This window comes from Gavialis gangeticus, unplaced genomic scaffold (genome assembly GCF_001723915.1).
Source record: "Gavialis gangeticus isolate Ggan-Ray unplaced genomic scaffold, GavGan_comp1, whole genome shotgun sequence".
NCBI classification, from domain to species: domain Eukaryota; kingdom Metazoa; phylum Chordata; order Crocodylia; family Gavialidae; genus Gavialis; species Gavialis gangeticus.
Genome location: NW_017729009.1, coordinates 15,159,956 through 15,181,183, shown reverse-complemented (window position 1 = coordinate 15,181,183; position 21,228 = coordinate 15,159,956). Strand labels below are relative to the sequence as shown.

At 52.6% G+C, this 21,228-nt stretch overlaps 1 protein-coding gene across 1 annotated transcript in view; it reads right to left on the bottom strand.

Moving 5' to 3' along the window:
* Nucleotides 1-21,228, bottom strand: part of LAMA5 (laminin subunit alpha 5) — a gene marked incomplete at its 5' end in the record, with an annotated part of 130,687 nt that overhangs the window by 54,726 nt on the left and 54,733 nt on the right. The window contains 11 exons of the mRNA XM_019510148.1: nucleotides 1,099-1,233; nucleotides 1,837-1,974; nucleotides 2,925-3,065; nucleotides 4,284-4,346; nucleotides 4,758-4,892; nucleotides 5,633-5,723; nucleotides 6,110-6,228; nucleotides 7,474-7,589; nucleotides 15,057-15,154; nucleotides 15,901-16,071; nucleotides 17,420-17,538. Coding sequence (XP_019365693.1) covers nucleotides 1,099-1,233; nucleotides 1,837-1,974; nucleotides 2,925-3,065; nucleotides 4,284-4,346; nucleotides 4,758-4,892; nucleotides 5,633-5,723; nucleotides 6,110-6,228; nucleotides 7,474-7,589; nucleotides 15,057-15,154; nucleotides 15,901-16,071; nucleotides 17,420-17,538 — 1,326 coding nt within the window. The remainder of the gene's footprint in view (nucleotides 1-1,098; nucleotides 1,234-1,836; nucleotides 1,975-2,924; nucleotides 3,066-4,283; nucleotides 4,347-4,757; nucleotides 4,893-5,632; nucleotides 5,724-6,109; nucleotides 6,229-7,473; nucleotides 7,590-15,056; nucleotides 15,155-15,900; nucleotides 16,072-17,419; nucleotides 17,539-21,228) is intronic.

The following is a 21,228-nucleotide window of genomic DNA, read 5'->3' as shown; positions in this document are numbered from 1 at the left end:
GCGACTTGCTCGTGATTTCGCCCCAGACATATATTTATTGCTGAAATCCTCTGGAGAAGCCAGCAACTTCTTTTTTTATCTGGGGTCACAGTCACATCAGGAAAAAGCCCCTGAGATTTCACAGCCCATTCAAGACACACCAACAGGAAACTGCTCAGTAGGTTACCGCATTAAACAAACAAATCAGCGGTTGGAAAAACAGTGTCAGAGAGGGAGTCACGGTGAGAGAGGCAGGCTGATAGTGGAAGCTTTGTCTTCTTGGCTTTGGTGTTGTTCGTGACACCCAGAACAAGCCTGCTCAGTTTGTAACCAAGATGAGGGGATTTTGAATTAAGCCGGTTAGAGGGCAACAGCTTGGCACTCTGAAAAATCAGGGGTCCCAAAATCCCCCAGAACTGAAGCACTCAAAATGACCCTCCACCTTTCCTAAATGTTGACCCGGTGCCTGCATCCTGAAAATCCCAGCTGGGGTCTGTCCGGTTCAGCGAGTGACAGCATCTGACATTCATGGCAGAGCGCAGCCCACTGATGCTAACCATAGATTAAAGCCCCTTCCAGCCCTACTAGGAGGTCCTATTGAGTCCAACCCCCCACTCAAGGCAGGACTGTCCCAGTCAAGGGTCTGTTTAATGAGACCGAACAGAATCCAGTTTGCTTTATAAATGCCGTGAGGTGCAACCCTCGTCCCACCAAGCACAAGAGACTTGGAAGGGCTACAAGGTTTTGTGGCGGGGGCTGCTTCCACGAGCATGAACCAACCTCAAGGTGTAAAATCGCAGGGCGGGGAAATGTTCTGAAACGTACTCAGACAAGAGACAAACGGAGAAGAGGACCCAAAGCATCTGCCTACAGAATTAGTACCGATCATCATGCTTGCCAGAGGCTGGGGAAGTCCATGCAGTCACATTTCCACCCAGGTCTGATGACACGAGTGAACAGGCAGTTTCTCGGGGTGCAAGGACCTCTGGCTTAGTTCTGCCAAGCATCGCACTTCGTCCCTCCCAGGAGCCCTTCTCTCAAATCATTCAGCCACAGGCCTGCATCTCTCCCCCCAGCCCTTTGACTGACAGCAGCTAGGAGCCTTGCTTTCCTCCTTACCGTGGCAATGGGGATAGGAATGGTATCCCGTGCTGCACTGGTCACAGTGGGGCCCATCAAACTCGGGCTTACAGAAACACCTCCCGACTGAGTCGCAGCCTCCCGGCAAGGTCCCAACAGCGCTGCAACTGCACACTGCAATGCAGAAAAAAACCTCAGTGGGGCAAGGGCTCAGGCACCAAGAGCCCAGCTGCACTCAATGCAAAGCCACTTCTACTCCCAGGGTCTCGGACATGAGCCTGAAGTGCCTGCAGCGGGGATCCAGCAGGCACCTGCTTCAGTATGTGGATGTTAGGTCTCTGCATCACTCCCATCTCCACCCCCCTCATGCAACCTGTCCTTGATTCTCCACGGCCCATACCCACGCAGCTCCCCTCTCTGGCACAGTGCCTCCTGTCTCAGTGCTGCCAGCCCCTATTGCCCATGGATTACATTTTTAAACATGCGTTTTCAGGCCTCCACCCTGCTGCCCTTCACACTTGCGGAAAGCTCTTCGGTCCCGATGTCTCCTCACAGCTCAGCACCAGCTAGGCAGCTGCTTTGTGAAGAGCTCTGCCCATCTGTCCATACCCACCCGCTTGTCTAACACCTCTATTTTCAGCTGCATGGAGTGGTGATCCATTTAATTTTTGCTCTGTGTTTTTATAGCCTCTCCCAGAACAGAGGGCAACTCTAATAGGCATTCAGAAAGTGGACACGTGCCCACGCTGTATCCACAAAGGAGCAGGAGATACGCACGTTGGCAAAGAGGGTAGCTGAAGTAGCTGGGTGCACACTGGTTACACGACTGCCCTTCGAATCCAACGCGGCACAAGCACTGACCAGTCTCGCTGTCGCAGGTGCCTTCGTACTGGCCAGGACCTGAGCACTGGCAGGCTGGAAAAGAGCAATGGGCCCCAGTGTATCATCCTCCTCTGCAAATCCCTGGGGAAAAGGGGGAATCCAGAGGCCGCCTCATGGCCAGGCACACCCTGGCTACACAAAACGCACCCTTTTTTTGGGCAGTAAGACAAGACTTTGCTAGACAAACGCAGCATGAGGAAGGGAGCGAGGGTAGGGATGGGGTCAGGGAAGAAGGGCTGTGCAGCTCAGGGGCAGTGATTCACAGCCATCTGTCACCGAAATGCCTGTGGGTCCCCAGAGGCTGAGAGAAAGGAGTCCTGATCGAAAGGCTGGTTGCAGCAGCTGCAGGCTCCACCCCGAGAGCCCCCAGATGCTGACTCACTGCGGTCAAAGCTTCCAGCTACATCATGGAAGTGCATGAAGAGGTCACCTAAGTGCAAGGAAAGAGGAGGATCCTGGCCCAGCCTCCTCCCGCTGCCAGCATCTGGCCCAGAGTGGACTCAGCAGGTCCCATCAGCAGCTCTCCCCTGCAGTCTGCACCCCCTCGGGCCACCTGCCCCCTCTGTAACATCTGGCAGGGAGGGAGCAGGCAGGGGAGGCAGGTCTGAGGACAGCAGGCCACCTAGGATAGACCTGGGAGGTGTAGGAGGCAGGAGAGGGGACCTGGGCTGGGCTGTGAGCCCTGACGCACTGCAATGGGACCGCGGCCGAAGGGGCCTGCTTGCTGGCTTAGCAAAGCAGCTGCTGCAGGAGCAGCGAGGGGGGGAGGCCAGGACATGCAGGCAGCTCAAGCCCAGCGGGAATCCAGCAAAATTCCCCACAAAGGCCCAGGGAATCCAGCAGGGTCAGGGCAGCTCTGGAAGAGACCGGCAGAAGTCATGGGAACGTGTCCCTTTCCCAGTCCCGCTGGAGAAGGGAGAGGTGCACGGGGCTTCGAAGCAGGGGAACCCGCAGGGACGCTGGCTGGCCGGTCCGTCACTCACGCTGGCAGCTGGGTCCATAGTGTCCCGGTGCGCACTGGTCGCAGTGAGCTCCCTGGAAGTTGGGCTTGCACACACACATGCCTGTGCGCGAGTCCTTGCGACAGGCGTTCCCTTCTGTGCCAGCAGCGTAGCAATCGCAGCCTGGAGAGCAGCGATAACAACAACATAAGGCATCTCAGCAAAGACGCCACTGGCTGGGCTGGCAGCTGGAGCACAGATCAGAGAGCTGGGAAATCCCAGACTCAATCTTTGGGCAGCAACTGGCTGGGCAGGGTCAGGGCACATAGCTCCCCTCTCTTAGGGTCTCCTTAAGAGCTCTGATTATGTCGGGACTCTGCATTGTTCGTCGCTACCCAGCCCCACTGCTTTGCGGGGACAGCCAAAGCCTGCAAAGAAGGCAGGCAGCTGCCTCAGTGTCTTTGAGGTCTGGGCTCACAGCAGTTCCCCCTGTTATAGGACACCAGAACTTGAGCAAGCATTTCAAGTTCTCGGACTACCCGAAGCCCAAGGGCCCCAGGCCGACAGAGATCATAGCTCCAACCAGCTGGGTGCCCTGAGCTTCTCCAGCATGCAGAAAAAAAGGGGCCAGAGCATTAGAGATGGGGAAAGGGGAAGCAGAAGTTTTGTTTCAGGAGGCAAGAGTGAGAACCAGAGGAGAAGGGAGAGATTCCACCCCAGGGAAGGAAAGCCTGCCTGGCAGATACTGGGTTTAAAATATCGGAGGAGAGAAAAAGGGTTATCTGGATGCACTGGGGAGCACGACACCAGAGATAACTGTGTGGGAAAGAGCACAGAGACCCCAGAAGACGAAGGAGGTGATGAATTAAATGCCTTGAGAATTAGAATTAGGCAGGAGGCAGGGGAGGAAGGGAGAGGATAAAGCTCAAAGCAAGAGGCAGCACTGGATTTCTCAAGACGAACGCTCCCGTCCGCGCCCCTGACATTCACATCAGAGCATTATGCTCATCTATGCCTGCCCTCCCACAGGACACTCAAGGCAGGGGGGTCAAGCCTACGGCTCAAAGGCCAGATCTGGCCCACGGAACCTGATAATCCACCCATTAATGCTGCCCCATTTACCCAAACACGGCACCAGACTGGCTCTGCATGCAACCCCTACTGAGGCTGGCCCTGGGCTGTGCCAGGCCAGCATCCTGGTTTGGCCCAGGTGGGTGCTGTGTGTGCTGGTGCTGGACCAGGGATGCAGGGAGTGGGGGGGGCTCTTTGGGCTGTGAGCACAACCTCTTGGACCTGGGGACTACCTCTCACCATGGGCAGTGGGGCCTGGTCTTGACTGGCCTGGACCAGACCCATGATATACAACGATCTCAGAGGTGCAAGTAAAGCAACGGGGCTTACTTATAATCTGTCCGGCTGGAAGCACCTGTTCCCCAGTGTCGTTGTGGGAGAAAGCTGGAACGGCTGCGGAGACAATGAGACACTGTAGGCACTACACATGGGCTTAAAACTTGTAGCTGGACCCCAAACTGAACCTTAAGAAAAATGAGGCTTCCCTCTGGCCCCAGGGAAGACCCATACCTTCCTGCTCCAGGTGAGGAGCATTGCTACCCAGCAGGAAAAAATGACCTCAGTGGGGCTGGATCCCACCTCAGGATTGTGCTGCCTGTTACGCCTGAGCCTCACGACCGGAGCAAGGTGCTGGTTCACGTTGGCAAGGCAGGAACCATAGCTCTGCACTGCTCACAAGTCTGCCTGGAGCTGGGAGCTCTAATTTTAGGCATTCCCATGTCCACTTGGCCTAAATAGGGCTTGCTGCAGAGAGTCAGCACCCATCTCCCTGCTGAAGACCCCTGGGGCTCCTGATGTACTTACGATAGCAGTGGGGGAAGTCTATGTATCCCTCGGCACAGGCGTCGCACCGCTCCCCGGTGTAATTCGGCTTGCAGTAACAGCGCCCCGTGAGGTCCTCGCAAGTGCCGTCTGTGAACTCTGAGTCACAGTTACAACCTAGCAGAAGAGATGCGCTCTGGGACCTTTTGTGATCAGCCGAGCACCCCATTTCCCTGTCTGCATCCACATAAAACACAAAGCTCCTAGTAACCAGTCTAACCACCTGCTGCACGGGAGGCATCACAGATACCTGCTGCGTGGGCTCCTGAAACGTATACCATGTGGCTGTCCCTCCAAAAGGGCACCATGTCGGAACAGCTCCTGCCACCGTGATTGTGGACCTGCCAGGAGGCAGGATATGATGGGAGGCTGCAATAATGAGGGACCTGTGCCTCCAAAAGGGCCTTGCTTCCCCTTGGGAGGAAAGGATGACTGCACTGGAGTAGGGACAGTCCTCGCTGAAGCCGGTGAAAGCCACCAAGCCAGCTGTCAGAGCCAACGACACCTCCACTGCCAGAATGACCTGCATTTCCAGAGGGAACCACCCCCACTGGGAATGTCCCAGCCTAGTTGGGGAAGTCTTGGAGGCCAAATTTTTGCCCACTCTGGTGTTAAACAGGCAGCTGCATGCTTACACCACAGCCACACATACTGTCTACATATGGCAGCGGCTGCTTGGGCTCACAAGGCAAGTACACGGCCAAGTCAGCAGGAAACACTAGCTGGAGGGGCAAATCCAGCTGTGCAGAGTTCACAGCTGGCTGGAAACTTCAGTGCTGGTGCCTCTCCCCCCCCTGCTCAATTAAACAGCCAAGTGCCCATTTGTGTCTCCAGCCTGCAGGGCCACTTGTACTCACGATAGCAGATGTACGGCGAGTCAATGGGATGGTCGGGGGATTTGTAGTACCCTGAGATGCACCTCTCACAGTTGATGCCTGTCGTGTGATGCTGAAAAATAAGTGGTGAGAAGGGCCTCAGTTACTCTGCTTACGAGGAGGAAAGATGAAATCCCCCAGTAGAATTTGCCAGTAGCATCATGACCCAGATGGGTCCACGTCCGCAAGGTGAATAGGGGAAAGAATGAGGTTTGCTCAGAAGTCCACTCATGCTGCCCTGGATTGCAGCATGATTACCTTCTCCCTCACTGGCAAACCTCTGTGCCCAGTCCAAGAAGGCCGGCCTGAGCTTCAGGTTGGTTTCTGAAGCTGGGCACAGTCTGCCAGTGACGCAGAACTTCAAACAGCCGCTGAAGACAAAAACAGGCACAAAACCAGAGGAGCCCTGAAAATCCTCCCCACCGCAGCACCGCTCTGCTGACCCCCTCCCTGACTCACCTGACAATCAATGCAGACACCGCCCCCTTCATACATGTCCTCGTGACTTTTGCTAGCCTTGTGGTGATCAACCTCTGGATCATAGTAGCAATCATAGGCGTGACCATTGCAATTGCAAGCTGAAAAGATCAGGAGACATCAGCTAAGCTGGAACATTTCCATGCATTACCAGGCATGATTGTGCACCAAAGATTTTAACCCTTGTGTTTCACACTCCTCCTTCCCCATTCACTGTCGCAAGCAAGCATTGAGTGGCACTGAAAAACTCAGTATTGTATGGGGGGTTTCACTGAGTGAGGCTCAAAAGGCTCTGGACACCAGTTAACAGCTCAAGCTTTCAGATCTCTCCAGCCTGCAAGAGTCTCAACAGAACACCTTATCTTGTCTTCAACAAAAAATGCAGAGGCCCAAAATGGAAAAGTCAAGGATGTCCCAGGGCAGGTGGGAAGAGAAAGCCAAACAGGGTTTGGAAGGTACAGTCAGGCTGGTTATGATCTTATCCAGTTAGAGACAGAGCTGAGCCACAGAGTTCAACACATGGATATGGGAAGGGTTGTTTTTAAACCCACAGGGAAAGATCTGTCAGTCCCTCTGCACTCACTGCAGTGATGAGCTCATGCTTTGTAATTAAGTTCAGCGATCTTCTCTTCTTGCACAGCATGAATTCCAGCTGTGGCATCTACTAAAGGGTTCTGGCAAGACAGATGAAGAAATCCTGTACATGAGTCAACTCAATTTATCTCTGGAGCAGAACCGAGCAATCAGGCTCACAGCAGAAAATTTACGGTACGGGACAGGAAAGAGGCCAGAACTAGCTCCCCGGAGAGATTCATGGACTACAATTTTAAAAGCCACATGAGAACAGAGTTACCCCTGCCGCAGGTTGCCCTTTCTGCACTTGCAGGTGTGTTCGCTCAGTCTAGGATCCAAATGCAGGATACCCTTGGGAATGGGCTGGAGAACTGAAATGAGGGCATTTCAAGGAGTTTTTCATGGCTTTCATGTCCACATCACCAGGTCGAATCCTGACCGGGTCTATTATGAGCACCCATCAGTGGCTGTCCCATAGCCTGTCCCATAAATCGGTAAAGAAGGGCATGCGGCTACAGCAGACGACTTGCCTAAACAAGGCAGGCACATCTGCACCGATGGGGCTACGTGTTCACTTGGTGCCCAGAAAGGCCCAGGAAGCTCTAGGAAAGGGTGTCTCTGGGGAAGATGCTGGCAGGGCTTCCCATATGGAGGTGATGTTTCAAGGATACAGGGTCAAGGAAGGGTTTTTGCAACCACCTGTGCCATGAACAGCTGGACAGAGTCCCAGGAGGGCGGGGGTTGGGAACCAACTCCAACCCCTGACAACTTACGTTGGCATTCGTTCGCGCTGTCGCTGGTGGCCGGTTTCCAGGGAACCTGGTTGAAGCCTGGGCAGCAGCGATCGCACGACCCGCCACAGGTGTTGTGCTGGCAGTCGCACTGCAGCCTGCAACGTGAAAGGTGAGTGAGCAGAGCCGATTCAGACCCAGGGCAGTGACCTCCAGGGACCCCATCGCTGCCAAACCTCGATGGGGCAACAGCAGCCCCAGGTCGCTGGTTCAGACAAGTCTTCAGGACAAGCAGGTGGGAGACCTGCTCAGGGAAGGAGGGGAGAGGGGACTGTAGGCTGCTTCTCTGGGTAAGCACGCGGGTGGGAAGCCGGTGGGATAGGTACGTCAGGCCGTAGGTGGCACAAGCTCTCTGCCAGAAGCAGGCCTTTGCTCGGAGGAACTTGCCATTTAATTATGACAGATGCAACACAAAAGATTGACATTTCTCATTCATTCATTCTCCAGCAAACCGCAGCCTTGCCCTGACCCCCCGGAAGCCAGTGATTTCATTGGTTTATATGAAAACATTCTCATTGACTTTAAATTTGCTGATTTGGGGATAAGAGAAAAGTAAAAGCAAGTAGCTTTTCTCTCTTCTCCTTCCTTCTTCCCTCTCCCCTCACCTCCTTCTCTTTCCCCCTGGGTGGAGGGGGGGGGGGGCAGAGGAGGGCCGAGGAGAGGAAGAACAGGAAGAAAAAAATAAAACAAACATATGCTTTACCAAATGTGGCACATTTCACCATTTTCAACAAAAAACTGCATCCCCTTCCCAAATGCTCCCATTTCAGGCTGTTGCTCGGGTGACTGAGGGGAGATTTGGGAGCAGGGAGTAGGCATAGCCTGGGTTACAGGGTAGCATGGGAAGAGCTGAGCTTATCTGCAGTAAACCTGGAGGATATCTCTTGGGGCCTGTGCAGGAAAGCAGCGGCTGGTGAGGAGAGACATCCTTACTGCTCTGTGTGCTGAGAAATGATGGCTGAGATGGCAACCAGGGCAGAGGTACCCCTCGCCCCAGAAGCCCACTACCATGCTTTGAAACCCACCTTCTGCTTTCCTTCAGTAGCCTAACGGGATCTACGCTGGCTAGACAAACCATTCAGGAGGCGCCAGGCAAGCACTCTTGCCAGGCGTATGCGGGATCCTGATCCCACTGGACCGCCGGGCTAATGCATTAACAGAAGTGACATCACCGCAGAAACCCCCCCTTAGGCGAACGCCGGGTCTGTCCAACAAAAATGCTTTCTGTTGTGTCAGACTGATGCATAATACAGCATGTTCCAGCTTTTATCTGCGCAATTATTCGTTTCCCCACAGGCCAGCCTGCCCCTCCCAGCCCTCGCCACCCGCAACGCTCTTTCATTCACAACCGGGTGCTTAAAAATAAATGTGATGCCTGCCGTTAGGAACGAGCGGAGCAGGGATCCAAGGGCGCGCGCAGAGACACGGCTCTATTCTTCTGGGAGGGCTGTGCTGTTGCCTTGCCAACACGTCCCCAAGAGGCTTGAACGCTAAACAAGCACATCACGAATCTCCACGTGGAGAGGGTGGAGGGAGAGAAGCAACTCCATGTCGATACGGCAAGGGCTGATGGGAAATGATGGCCAAACCTGAAACGCAGCCCGGACAGCGGCTTTTGGGCAGAGCTGGGGGAAGGTGCCGTGGCCCGAAGGAGGCTGCTCCGCTTCCCTCAGGAGATTTGGCTTCTATGGCAGGAGACTGTTTTCTCACCTGTAAAATGGGGTCAGGGGATTTGTACCTCTGATGCGAAGTGCTTCAAAATCCACTATGTACGAAGTGGTTAAGTTTGCTGGGAAGTTTATTCCCATGACACTCTGCAGACTCAGGAAGGAATTCAGATAAACTTCCCAGCATCAGGGATCGTTTCCATCATGACACCGCCGCTAATACTCTGAGCCCTCTCACTTACTTAGAAGGAAAGCAACGGGATATTTATCATCTGTATTACGGCAGCACCTAGAAGCCTCAATCAGAGGTCAGGGCTGCATCCTGCTAGGAGCTGTACAAACCCGGAGGAGGAAAGATGATCCCTGTGTCGAAGGGCTGGTTAACCTGCTGCTCGGAGAGGATGCAAATCTGCTGCAGCAGGAGATGCTTCAGGGTGAGGTGCTTGGATGCAGGTCACCAGTGTCCAGAAGTTGTCGGTTCAGTTCCCCCATTTCACGTGAAACAAGAGGACCGGTGCACATTTCAACCAAGACGTATGTGTTTATTTAGTGCTGGCTGTTGATGGCTGGTGGGGCCTTTTAGGAGCTCATCCATCACGGCAGCTTCGCCGCACGTCGTGCCGGGTGCGTTTTGCTAATGAGTTATGGCCAAATGTGCTTAAGTTACAATATTTACATACCTCGGTGACTGAACATATACAGCGGTGCAGGGGGAGCAGCAGCCGCGCTCCCACCTCACACGCATTTCCTGGCAGTTTCACCATAAAACGTTACCACAGCCTTTCCACGGGGAGGAACGGGGGAGCGTCCAGCAGGCAGCTGCAACAGGCTGGCAGCCAGCAGGCCCAAAGGCCAGCACCTCCAGGTTTAGCGAGGGCCAAAATGCAAGCAGAAAGGATCCAGTCATCCCAGCTGCACTGGCCCCATTGGGGGTGGTAAGGGAAAGCCGGCCTCAGAGGGGCTGTGGTGCGAAACCAGTCTAAAAAAATGCTACGAGAGCCCTGTGAAATCAGTAAGGTGTTAAAGTAACGCAAGCAAAAAGGTGGTGACAGAAGAGAACTTCCTTGCAGCATATTCTCGGGCAGAGCCATTTCCCAGCTGACCAGGCCACCGAGATCTTGAAATGCATTTTGCTGCCCATCTGCTGGGACAGCCGCGGCAGCAGCACACAAGACGTCCTTCCAGCGAGTCCCAGGTGGATCCCCTTGCCTGGGACATCTGTGACAGGGCTGCAGGCAGCCTGCAGGAACCAGCTGTTCTGCCCAGGCAGATTCAGATGATGCTTCAAAGTCTCCCCGAACTCATTTCCACAAGGCTACCTGCAATTTTAATGAGCAGCTTCCCTCTGACCCTGCCTTGTATCAACTTGTTAACACGGAGGTCCTGTCCGGAGCTCTTTGTCAGCGTATCTGGCCTGCTCGATGACATGCCAGACCCCCCAGCGATGCTTATCTCTTCTCTGACATCGCCTTGCATTGGAAACGTTTATTTTTGATCCTGTTGCGCTCTGACACACACAAGGAAAACTCGCCTTTAACCACAAGAATTTCTGTCCCCTTGAAAACACAGCAGGAGCCATCCTGGGTCTGTGGAAGCCAACCAGGAATGTTGCAAGATCGGACCCCTTGGAAACAAAGGGCACTGAATCTCTAATTCTTCCCCATCAACACTAAATCCATGCTGGGAGAAACAGGCCGCCTAGCCGGGCACCTGTATTATTGTGAATCCTATACAGGAGATGGCCGCCTGTGTATCTGGGATCTCAAAGACGACCCACATAGGCTGGAAACACAACTTACAGCCAGGAAATCAGCTCTGGAGATGTGACCCATCACCAGGGTCAAAAAAAAAAAATCCCCGGTTTTCGGTGAAAAAAAAAGTAACCCCAAATCCACATTTTCCATGATTAAAATGAAACATTATTATATATGTATCTCTATATTAGTGGTGTTTTGTTTTAATCATGGGAAAATGTGGATTTGGGGTTACTTTATCCACCAAAAACTGGGGATCTTTTTTAATCTGAGAAAACCAGGATCCCTGCCCATCATGTACAGGATCCTTTACCAAGGTGTTGAACTCACCTCATTAATCAACCCATTGACTTCACTTTGGGGTTTGTATGTGGCAGGTGACACAAGTAGGGGTGAGTGCAGTGGGGACAAGGTAAGCGGGATGTTTGGGCAAGGGGGCCAGGATACACTTCAATGGGGGAGGAAAGCAGCCACGACAAAGAAAGCCCTCGACTCGTGTGCAGGGAGCAAGCCAGAAACTGTACACCTGCGAATGCTGTGGCAGTCGCAGCCTCATAATGGCACAAATGGGAGAGGTGCCGTGGAAGGTGTTGAAAATGTTGGTCAGCCCTCCAAGCCCACGGCTTGATCCAGCCGCCACTGGACGCCAGCGACAAACTCCCAGTGATTTTACTGACGGGTGGATCAGAGCCCGGCAGCGCTGCTTTGTGTAAGGCCAACTCTGCAGGCAGGCGTGATACAAGTTCCCGCGTCAAACACCTCGGTCCGCACCTACATCCATCCACTACATCGAAACCCACCCATTTTTCTGCGGTAACTCTTTTGGAGCAAACAAATCACCCACGCCACAGTCATTTTCCAAGACTGCTCTTCCTGGCAGCCCCCCGCCAATTCACGGAGATTTCGGGATGGTCCTGGAGACGGGCAGAGCAGCGCAATTCTCCCTCTAGCTGCATTGCAAAGGGTCGGCTTCTGTTTCAGTCAGAAACTCCATTTCTGCCCAGCAGTTAGCAACAAAATGCCATATCCTGATAGCATGACTGTCTTGTATCATCTGCTTGCCCGGCCAATTTACTGAGGTTTGCTGCCCTGGATTGCAGCCCTCACTGGCAAACCTCTGTGCCCAGTCCAAGAAGGCCGGCCTGAGCTTCAGGTTGGGATCTGAAGCTGGGCACCGTCTGCCCATGAGGCAGAACTTCAGACAATAAATAATAAAAATGTTATTTATTGTCCGCATCGCAGCATTGCCCAGAAGCTCCTCTCACACATCAAGTCCTCGCTGAGCTAGGTGATGCTAGAACAAAACGCAGCCACGTGCCACAGAGCTTGCAATCCAAGCCCGCCTTGATCTCGTCCTCACCGGAAAGTAATGGGACCAGGAATCTCACAGGAAAGGGAAACAAAGCACAGCGGTCTCCCATTTCATGCTAGAGATTTCCAAGGCTGATAGGCACCGGAGGTGTCTGTGCTGAAATGCCTCCGAGACAGGGTTTTTACAAGGCTTTTGGATATTGCAATCAGCTGAAAAGACAACACACCGGGTACGGGCGGCAGCCTCCCAGTAAATGCCGAGATACAATCAGGCTTTTGAATATGACCGGAACAAAAGCAAACTCCAGGCTTCCCTCCATCTGCATTTTCTTGTCTTGCTGCTGTCAAAGGCCCCAGCATTTGAAAATGCAGGACATATGCTGTCAGATGCATGCACTTGCCAGTCAGAGGGGTTATGCAGATTTACGGGGGAATGCCAAAGCCCTGACAGCTGCTGCAGATGATACGATAACCCCGAGTGCTCACAAGCCCACAGCTGCTCTGCCGATGGCCTCAGAGCTCTCCCTTCACGCAACGTTAAGCCAGGTATCGATACACAAGCTCCGTGTATTCATGCCAAAGAGACGTTACATCAGCAGAACAGACAGGGATGGGCCTGCTTATCTGTTGGTACCCGCTCCGCCGCGGGGTGGGAAAAGAGGGCTGGAAACAGCTGCTGCCGAAGCCTTGGAGCAATGGGAGCACTTCCCTTTTCTCTATTTAAAGTCAAACCTCCTTCCATTTCTCCCTGCCCGCTCCAGTCAGCTCCTATGAACAGGGCTTGAAGCGAGGCAAGACAGAGAGACTCATTTTCCATCTCTTCATCACTGGCTCCCATCTCTGGAAGCAAAACCTACTACAGACACTGCTCGAAAAACCTCCAGCCACCTGGTCCCACCAGTGTCCTCCTTTGCTATTTGCTTTGCTATCAGCATTCAGGTATCCCGCTGTTTGGCATACCCAGCCTCTTTGGTATGGTTCAGCCACTTCCTAAAGATGTTATCTGGTGACTATTTAAAGCACCAAGAAGGAAACCCGAGAGTGTAAACTCTTTCCCCAGCAGATAAGAGCCACCGACCGGATGAAACCATTAAACAGTGTACTGCCACTCTGCACAGCAGCTTGGGACGAGGAGGGGAGAAGACAAAAAGGGTAATTCTGGGAGGTGGGACAAAATAATTAGCAAAGCTGGGTCTGGCCAGGATCCCATCTCCCTTTTGTGGAGCATCCCGATGCGCGGGCATGACATATTCACATACCAGGTCTCCGCATGCCATGCACTTTTCTCCTGCTCTGTTCTGAAACACGGGGACAAGACAACAAACACATCCAGCAGTGCCTCGCTCCAATATCAAATCCAGAAAATTTCCAATTCACGTGTTTACTGCACTGTTCTCTAGGAGGAACCTGAGCCCAGTGACACAGGCGGGATTTTCAATACCTCCTTTGTTTAACACTGAGCAGATTTTAACCTTGGCTGGGGCCTGCTGGAATTTCGCTCTCCAAGATCCAAAAACCCTAACATGATCTGTATGAGAAAGAAATACAAGCTCCTTTGGGTCCAGCTGAATCTGCCCGAGCCACTTACATGAAAGCCATGCTTAGGCTGCAAACAGATGTCTAGGCAGCAACATGTTCACGGTTATCAGCAGCTCTGTGGAGTTTCTAGCTGGAAAGGCTGATGGAGAGGGTCCTGCCAGCCAGAAATGTAACAGCTCTGCCTCTCTCACTCTTTTATACAGTCTGTTTACTTATGCCTTGATACCAGTTTAATAAAGAAATGTGCATACCCAGTGGTTTCTAAGCCAGACCAGCCTGCGAGCCTTTAACTCCCACTGGCGCAGTTATTCACATGAGTCCTCCCACGGACTCATCGGAGACCGTTTGCAGAGTGAGGCATTTCTCAGGGCAAGTCAAAGTGCTGGTCCTGGATGCTCCATGAATGTTGCGTTTGTGTAAACAGTGGGAAAGGCAAAGCAGAGGACAGAGGACAAAGCTGTGTGTCCAGGCTAACTTCCCACAGAGGCCACAAATCTGACACAAGAGTGGCCTCTTTGGAGATAGTCTCTTATCAGAGCAGCAGGTCAAACAAACTGGACAAGGGGGACTGGGGCTGGAACAAAGGGGCTTTCTTGTGTCATCCTCAGGCTCTGTCCAAGAGAACAAGCAAGTGTTTTAGCACACGCTTCAGTCCTAGCAATGGCACTTAAGAAGTACGTGTTTCCATTTAAACATATGCTTGCGTCTTTCTTGTGTCAGATGTTTAAAACAGAAGGCTGAGGTTGTCAAAGCAGGGCCGATGGGAAACCTTTTCTGAGCATCTCTAAACCCACCTGAGTAAAACAGTCTGTAGAAAGTCTGAGCGGTAGATCAGAAATCCACACGCATAAGTGAGCAGGTTCCCCGAGACACCCGGTCTCCTGCCTTGATCTGAGATTTGTTCTCAGGCAGAAGGGATTTCCCTCCCATAACCAGTCTGCAGAAGCCCCCTCAGGGGTCTGCACAGCGCAGCACTCTGAAAACCAAGTGCTGGGCTTGGGAAGGGGCACGAGGGCATGAGACAATCTCTCTCCCATGGCAGACTCGTCTTTCTGAAACTGTGGAGCCATGACCCTACCACACAGAGAAGGAAAGCAATCTGCAGTCATGCAGATGGAGGGCTACCAAGGTCCGGCTAATAAGGCAATCTGGAAGGTGACACAAGGCACATATGACAGACCACAGGGCTCTTTGTTCCCAAGCCCCTTCCTTACGCAGCCCTCCCTCCTTCCTAGCACAATCACGTGAGTATCTATGAACAATGAGTGGAGTCCCCAAGTTCAGAAGCTCTTACCGGTAAGGGTCATTGGGGTCCCTGGCGTCACAGACATCTGCGTGACCGTGGCAGACGCAGCGCCCTCCAATGCTGATGTCCTTGATGCTGTAGTAATACTGGGAGGGATGGCAAGGGTGGACTTTTAGTATCATTCTGCAGCAGCTCCGCAGTCGTTCAGCTATACACCGAATGAACACAGGCCCCCATGCACCCCAGACCAAGACTGTCCATTTAAACATCGTGTTGGGACTCATTTCTTGGGCTGGCCAGCTAAGCTGTGTGTTCTCAATCTGCTGGCCACAACTTCCCCCGCCTGCAGGAACACCTGCTATTGATGGCAAAGCTCGTCAGCAACAGGCCAGGGTCCTGGCTTGGCCAAAACGCTCCCAATTTCACTGTGCTGGCAATAGGACTTGCAGAAGAGTTTTCCTGGAGCCAAGCTTCCAGGCAGCAGCCACTGGCCTGCCCCACTCAGAGCTGAGCCCCCCCGACCGTCAGCAGACAGAGATGCTAGAGGACAACAGTGCACGTGCGGCCTAGGAAACTCGAGAGGAGAATGCCAGGGTAGGGCGATCTCCTCACACGTGCTTCCACACTTCCAGGTAACTGCCTGCAATGTCTCTCCAATCAGACAATGAGCCCAAAATAGCAGGATTTACACGGCAGTGGCCTCACTGGGCTGACTCTCATCCAGCCCTTGTCAAAACACCCAGCCTCAAGGCATTACAGAGCTAAGCATGTGTCAGTTTCTAACTCACAAACAGACTTTTCTCCACGGCGGCTGCTACCTGGACACATCCACTCCCAGCACTTCCCAAAGCCACTCTTCCCATAGGTCTAGAGAAGGCCAGGAGCAACTCACCCTCCTGGTCACCGTGGGGTCCCGTAGGGCTTTGCCCATCAGATGCCCGAGCAGAGTGTTGGTCCTCAGGAAGCGCAGCCTGATGTTGGTGGCTTTGGTGAAATTGCGCAGGAGAGGGGAGTAGGTGAAATTCATGGCCCCTGGGCGCCCATTGACCAGAGACACAACGATCTGGGAGAGACAGAGAGCACAGCGCGACCCTTTAGGCACCCGGGAAGTTAACCCTTCCCTCAACCAACCACCAACCCTTTCTAACCCTGGTCCAATCAAGTCTCCAAAAATGGCTGGACCCCAGTAACAATCCATGCCCACAAAAACTTAAAGAGAAGCCAGGGAGTGGTCAAGTCGATACAAGTCTCCAGGAAGATAACACGGTCAGAATGACACAACCCAAATGCCTTTCGATCCCTAATCCTCTGTCCAAACAGAGAGGAAAACAGACCTGGCCCAAGCATATTTTTCACCACAGAAAAGAAGAAGTGCTAGAGACTCCAGGAGGTTCAGAAGTGAATTCACCATTGCTATAGAATTGATGTAGAAAGTGGCCAGATAATGTCACTGGCAGGAATATAAAACAGAGGAAGGAAAGGGAGAGAGTGAGACCCCCCTTTGCCTTCCATCCAATGTGTGGGTAAGTTAGCTACTGTAGATAGGCATTACAGATGGTATACAGTCTGTTATCCCAGGCTATGACTACCTAAGTCATCCTCCATACTCTGCCTTTGCTTCTTAGCTCTCCCTTTGATCAGTGTCTTGCAAGGTCCTTTCCAGTCCTGGGACATTCTCCTATTATGTTTCCAGCCACTGTTGAATGGGGGAAAAATTAACTAAAGCAGAGCAGATGTGAAGCTGGAGAAGCACAGCACTGTGGCACATCATGAAATAGTTTACCGAACTCTTTGCACTTAGCTGTGACCCTGGTCAACTCCAGCACGCTCCAGGGGTGGAAACTGTGACTCTGATCACGTCAATGGCTGGAACAATTCCCCCTGAGTCACAATCAATATTTGGACTGCAAGGACACCAGATTTCTTGGCCACCACATCCCATGTCTGATTATCAATGGTTACATGCACACTGCAGGAAACAGGCTATGAGTAATGCCGCTTCCTCCAGCCGTGGAGGAGTTGTGCTATTATCCTGGGAAGCCTGATGCCTGACCGATGACCTATGCAAGAGACCAGAGGTCCCTTGAATGGGGAGGGTTAAGGATGGTCTTTGCCCATGTGAGGAAGAAATGCCTGGCACTGCTCATTTGGGAACCAATAGTCTCTGATGCAGTACCAGGGAGACAGCAGGCTTTCAAATCCCAATTGGTCGTCCTCTGTCTAAGGAAAGAAGGGTCTTCCAAGCCTTGCTGGGGGCCCTTTGTCCATTCTGGGTACAAACACCAAAAGTCCCTACACAAGTGGAAGCCCTTCTGCTCCCAGGAGAATACCCACAGCTCCTCCGAGTCCATCTGCCCAGCTCCCCCAAGCACAGAAATGCTGCAAGTGCCTGGTGGGGGAGCATCACTCACCTCTCCATTCTCCAAAGGCACAATCCGTGAGTACTCCGTGGTGCAGATGGCATCGTCGTCCTTGGTGATGCGCTCCACGGTCCTGGGGCCAAACTTCTCAACGCAATCCCTCCTGGATGCTGTTGATGCATTGGGCAGGGAACATTGTAGCAAGAGGAAATACATGGTTAAAACCTTTCAGGTTAAAATCTCAGGTGGTGCTCAAGCCTACACTTCCCCAAAAAAGCTAATAGAGAAAAAGCTGAACACTGACCAGCATATAGAGAATTAACTTACCACCAAAAATTCACTTGGGTTGGGCAGCCGCATCCCTTGTGCATTGCTAAGTCTCTAACCTCCCACGCCACTCCCTTCCTCACATTTGCAGAGAGGATAAGAATTGTAGCGTTCGCTACTCGGGGAACAGACACTGAAAGATTGTTTGCAATCACCAGGGAACTTCCCACGACAGCGTATCCGAGATTCAGAAACCTCGGAGGTCAACAACGATCATGATGGTCTTGACCTCCAGTATAACACAGGCCACAGAAACCTACCTTGTAATTTTTCCACCAAGCTCATACTTCTGCTAGAGCTGGGGCATCTCTAGTCTGTATCTGGCTTCAGGTTCGAGCCACTGAAGTTTGTTACATCTTTCCCTGCTAGACTCAAGAGCTTTTGGCATTTAGAAATCTGTCCCCTGGGTTGGTATTTACAGACTGTTCAAGTCCCCTCTAACTGCCTGTTGGACAAACTAAATGGATTGAGCTTCTCTAGTCTCTCCCTGTAATGTAGGCTTCTCTTGAGCTATTCTTGTAGCTTCTTTCCAATTTCTTGGCATCTCTTTCAGAGGGAAAGGGCAGAACTGGACCCTGAATTCTAGGAAAATTTCCACCTCACCACATGCAAAAGCAATGCCACCTTGTTCCACCCACTTGATATCCCCTCCAGGCCAAGGATCACATTTGTACAAAATCCTGAACCCAGGAGGGCATTTCTTAACCACCAGTGAAGAAGCAGAACTATGTATAAAGCAGCGTAACTAAAAGCCACAAGACAAAATCCAAAGGAGGAACGTTCAGGGGAAGCAGGGAAGCAAATTCCCAAATCTGAACAATGGAACTACTAGACAGGAACAGCTTCACAAGGGGCATGAGGGACCTGCCTGCTGGGACATTTATACTAGGCCAGCAAAAACCACTGGAAAAGAGAGTGAGGGGGACAATCTGAGCCTGTTGCTGGACACAGCAGGGAGGGGCCTTTTCTTTTCTTTCCCTGCATGTTTTCCTCCCCCTCCAAACTTCTGTGGCTCTCAGTCAATAAATGCCAGGAAACAGAAAGCTGAAATCTTACAGAGCTATGCCGTGGGCAGCAGGGAAAGCAGCCTGGAGATCCTGCTGCTAAGTGGCAATGCAGGGCAGGCCAAGTACCAGGGAATAGCTACTGCTGCTCACTACCTTCTCTGGTCCGCTCTCATGCAGTCATGCAACGGAGGCCGAGAGTCTTGCCTGGGGACTAAGGGAGCCAGGCCGGGGGACAAGGATGCCAAGTGTTTCCTTGTCGCTGTAGCAGCTCCCCAGCTCCTGCTGCCTAGCCGAAGAGGTGCACGTCACAGGCTATACAAGCCATGCGTACATTTCTGCAGTCCCTAGGCCCTGGTGTCCACTGGGATGCTTGGCATCCCATCGCCTCGAGTCAGTGGGAAGGGAGCAGTGCTGTTTACTAGAGCCTTTAAGGACCAGGGCACTTCCTCAGTCATCCCAAACCTCCCCAAACACTCCTAGAGCCAGGACTTGGCCAGCACAGGGGCCAGGCAGCCCATTACATCCCTGAACCGGTTCCCTACAGCAGGCGTGTTCTGTAAGCACTGAGGGGCCAAGCACCCTCACCTCCCACTTACTACAAAACCTGACAAACAGCTACTTCCTCAGAGAAAGAGGCAGGGACTTCCTTAGGCATGTCTGTAAGGGTACGGGATGACATGAACCCATGAACTGCACAATTTGTGGGAATGACCCTCAGAAATTCAGGGTCCCCTGTACAGCATGTGCTGCCTGGAAAGGCTGGGAGGCCAGAAGAGAGGTGCAGTGAATACCCCTCCTTCGCCTTCTCATCCATGCGAATCACACTGGCAATCGGCAACATGACTCTCTCCCTCCCTGTCAAGGTTAAACACTCCTTGCTAATGCACTTTATAGCATGGCCTACGTTTCAGAGGACCGCTGGCGGACCAGAGCTGTCCCCACACACGTTCAATGCAATCCAAAGGGGAACAGGGAATCAAAGCCAGCAGTTTTGCACTTGTGCTGCCTATTACAGCTGCCTTCCCCACCATGGCTCGTTTGCTGGACAGAGCAAGACAAAGCAAATTAAATGCACGCTCTGATTCAGCAAACGTGCTTAGCGGTGCATGCAGGGCACGGGGGGCCTGGCCTAACAGCCGAATCCAGAACATCCCCACATCATTCGTTTTGTCCTTGTGGCAAACACAGACCTTGAAACACAGCCTGGGGAACAACTCTTCATGTGGTTTCAGGCTACAAATGCTGCCGTTCCCCCACCCACTCCGACTTCTTTGGTGGCCTGGAAACAGCATTCTCCATGCCCCCCACGCATCTCCACCACAACAAGGAGAGAACCACCATTGCCATGGTCTCTCTTAGCCCAAACCTGTGGACATCTGAATGCCAGCCCAGTAAAGTGTTTTATCTACAGCTCAATCCTTTTTCCCCTTTCTGCTTTGAGAAACCCATCAGCCCCACTGGCATTTTGGAGGACTGCTGCAGGGGCACAGGGAAGTCTGGGAAATGTAACTACCCCTGGGGAGCGCGGGATGCAGAAGATGGAAAAAGCCCCCAGCTGTAGATGTGAACACTTGCGTTCTTGGAAGCAGGAGCCGTGTGTACAGGTAGCCCCAGAAAGAAAAGGGGGTCCCTTATGGAAAGTTCCTATAGAGGTCAACAGGAAGGGTCTACTGCCTTGGTTGCTTATATAGAAAGTAGAGGAGAAAGTTTTTATCTTTCCTAAATAATTCCACAAGCTGGGTCGAAAGGACACCTACAGAAAGGCTCTTTCCTGCTACTGACTTTTGCAGGGTTTGAAGGAAAAGCTACAGTAACCTATTGGTGTCATCCCTCCTTACTTCTACAGCAATTTTCCATAAGGCTGGAGGCTCATATCATGGCTAGCTGTTGGCTGAACCCCATGAAATCTCAGTACGAAGCAGTGATGGGAGCTGATGCAGATGCACCAGCCTCAGGGACTCTTGTAAGCTGCATCCTGACTGTACCAGGCCCCAAGGCCCTGGTCCTGAGATTACTCTGAGCGCTGTGGCCAAATCTGCCCTGTGGGGCATGTCTCCTGCATGGCCTTATACCCGGGGGGGTGGTGCTAGTGAAGGCAGCTGCACCAGTTTGAAGCTGAGGGTATGTCCTGATGGGAGATCAAGCTGGTTCCCATCCCCTCTGCACTGCCACAATGGCAAACCAGGGAATTAGGGTCCTGACACTGAACGCTAATCAGCTGGGCTGCGGCTCAGAGCCAGCCCAGCGTGGAGAGGCAGGCTGCGTTCCTGCTGGATGCCATGGCAGTCCCTGTGGCAAAAAAGGAGCAGCAGGTAGGGACATGAAAAGCTGAAGGGAAACTACAGCCAGGAGACAGCGAACATAGCGAGACAGCCTGTTCTCCCTGCCTGCATGAAGCAGAGTAAATTAGCGCTGTGGAGGGTCTGCAACATCAGGACAAGCAGGAGGTGGGAGGTGGCGGGGGAAGAAACAGGCTTGCCAGGAGAAGTTGAGGGGTGCCAGGTAATGTCAGGAGAGGGACCTCTC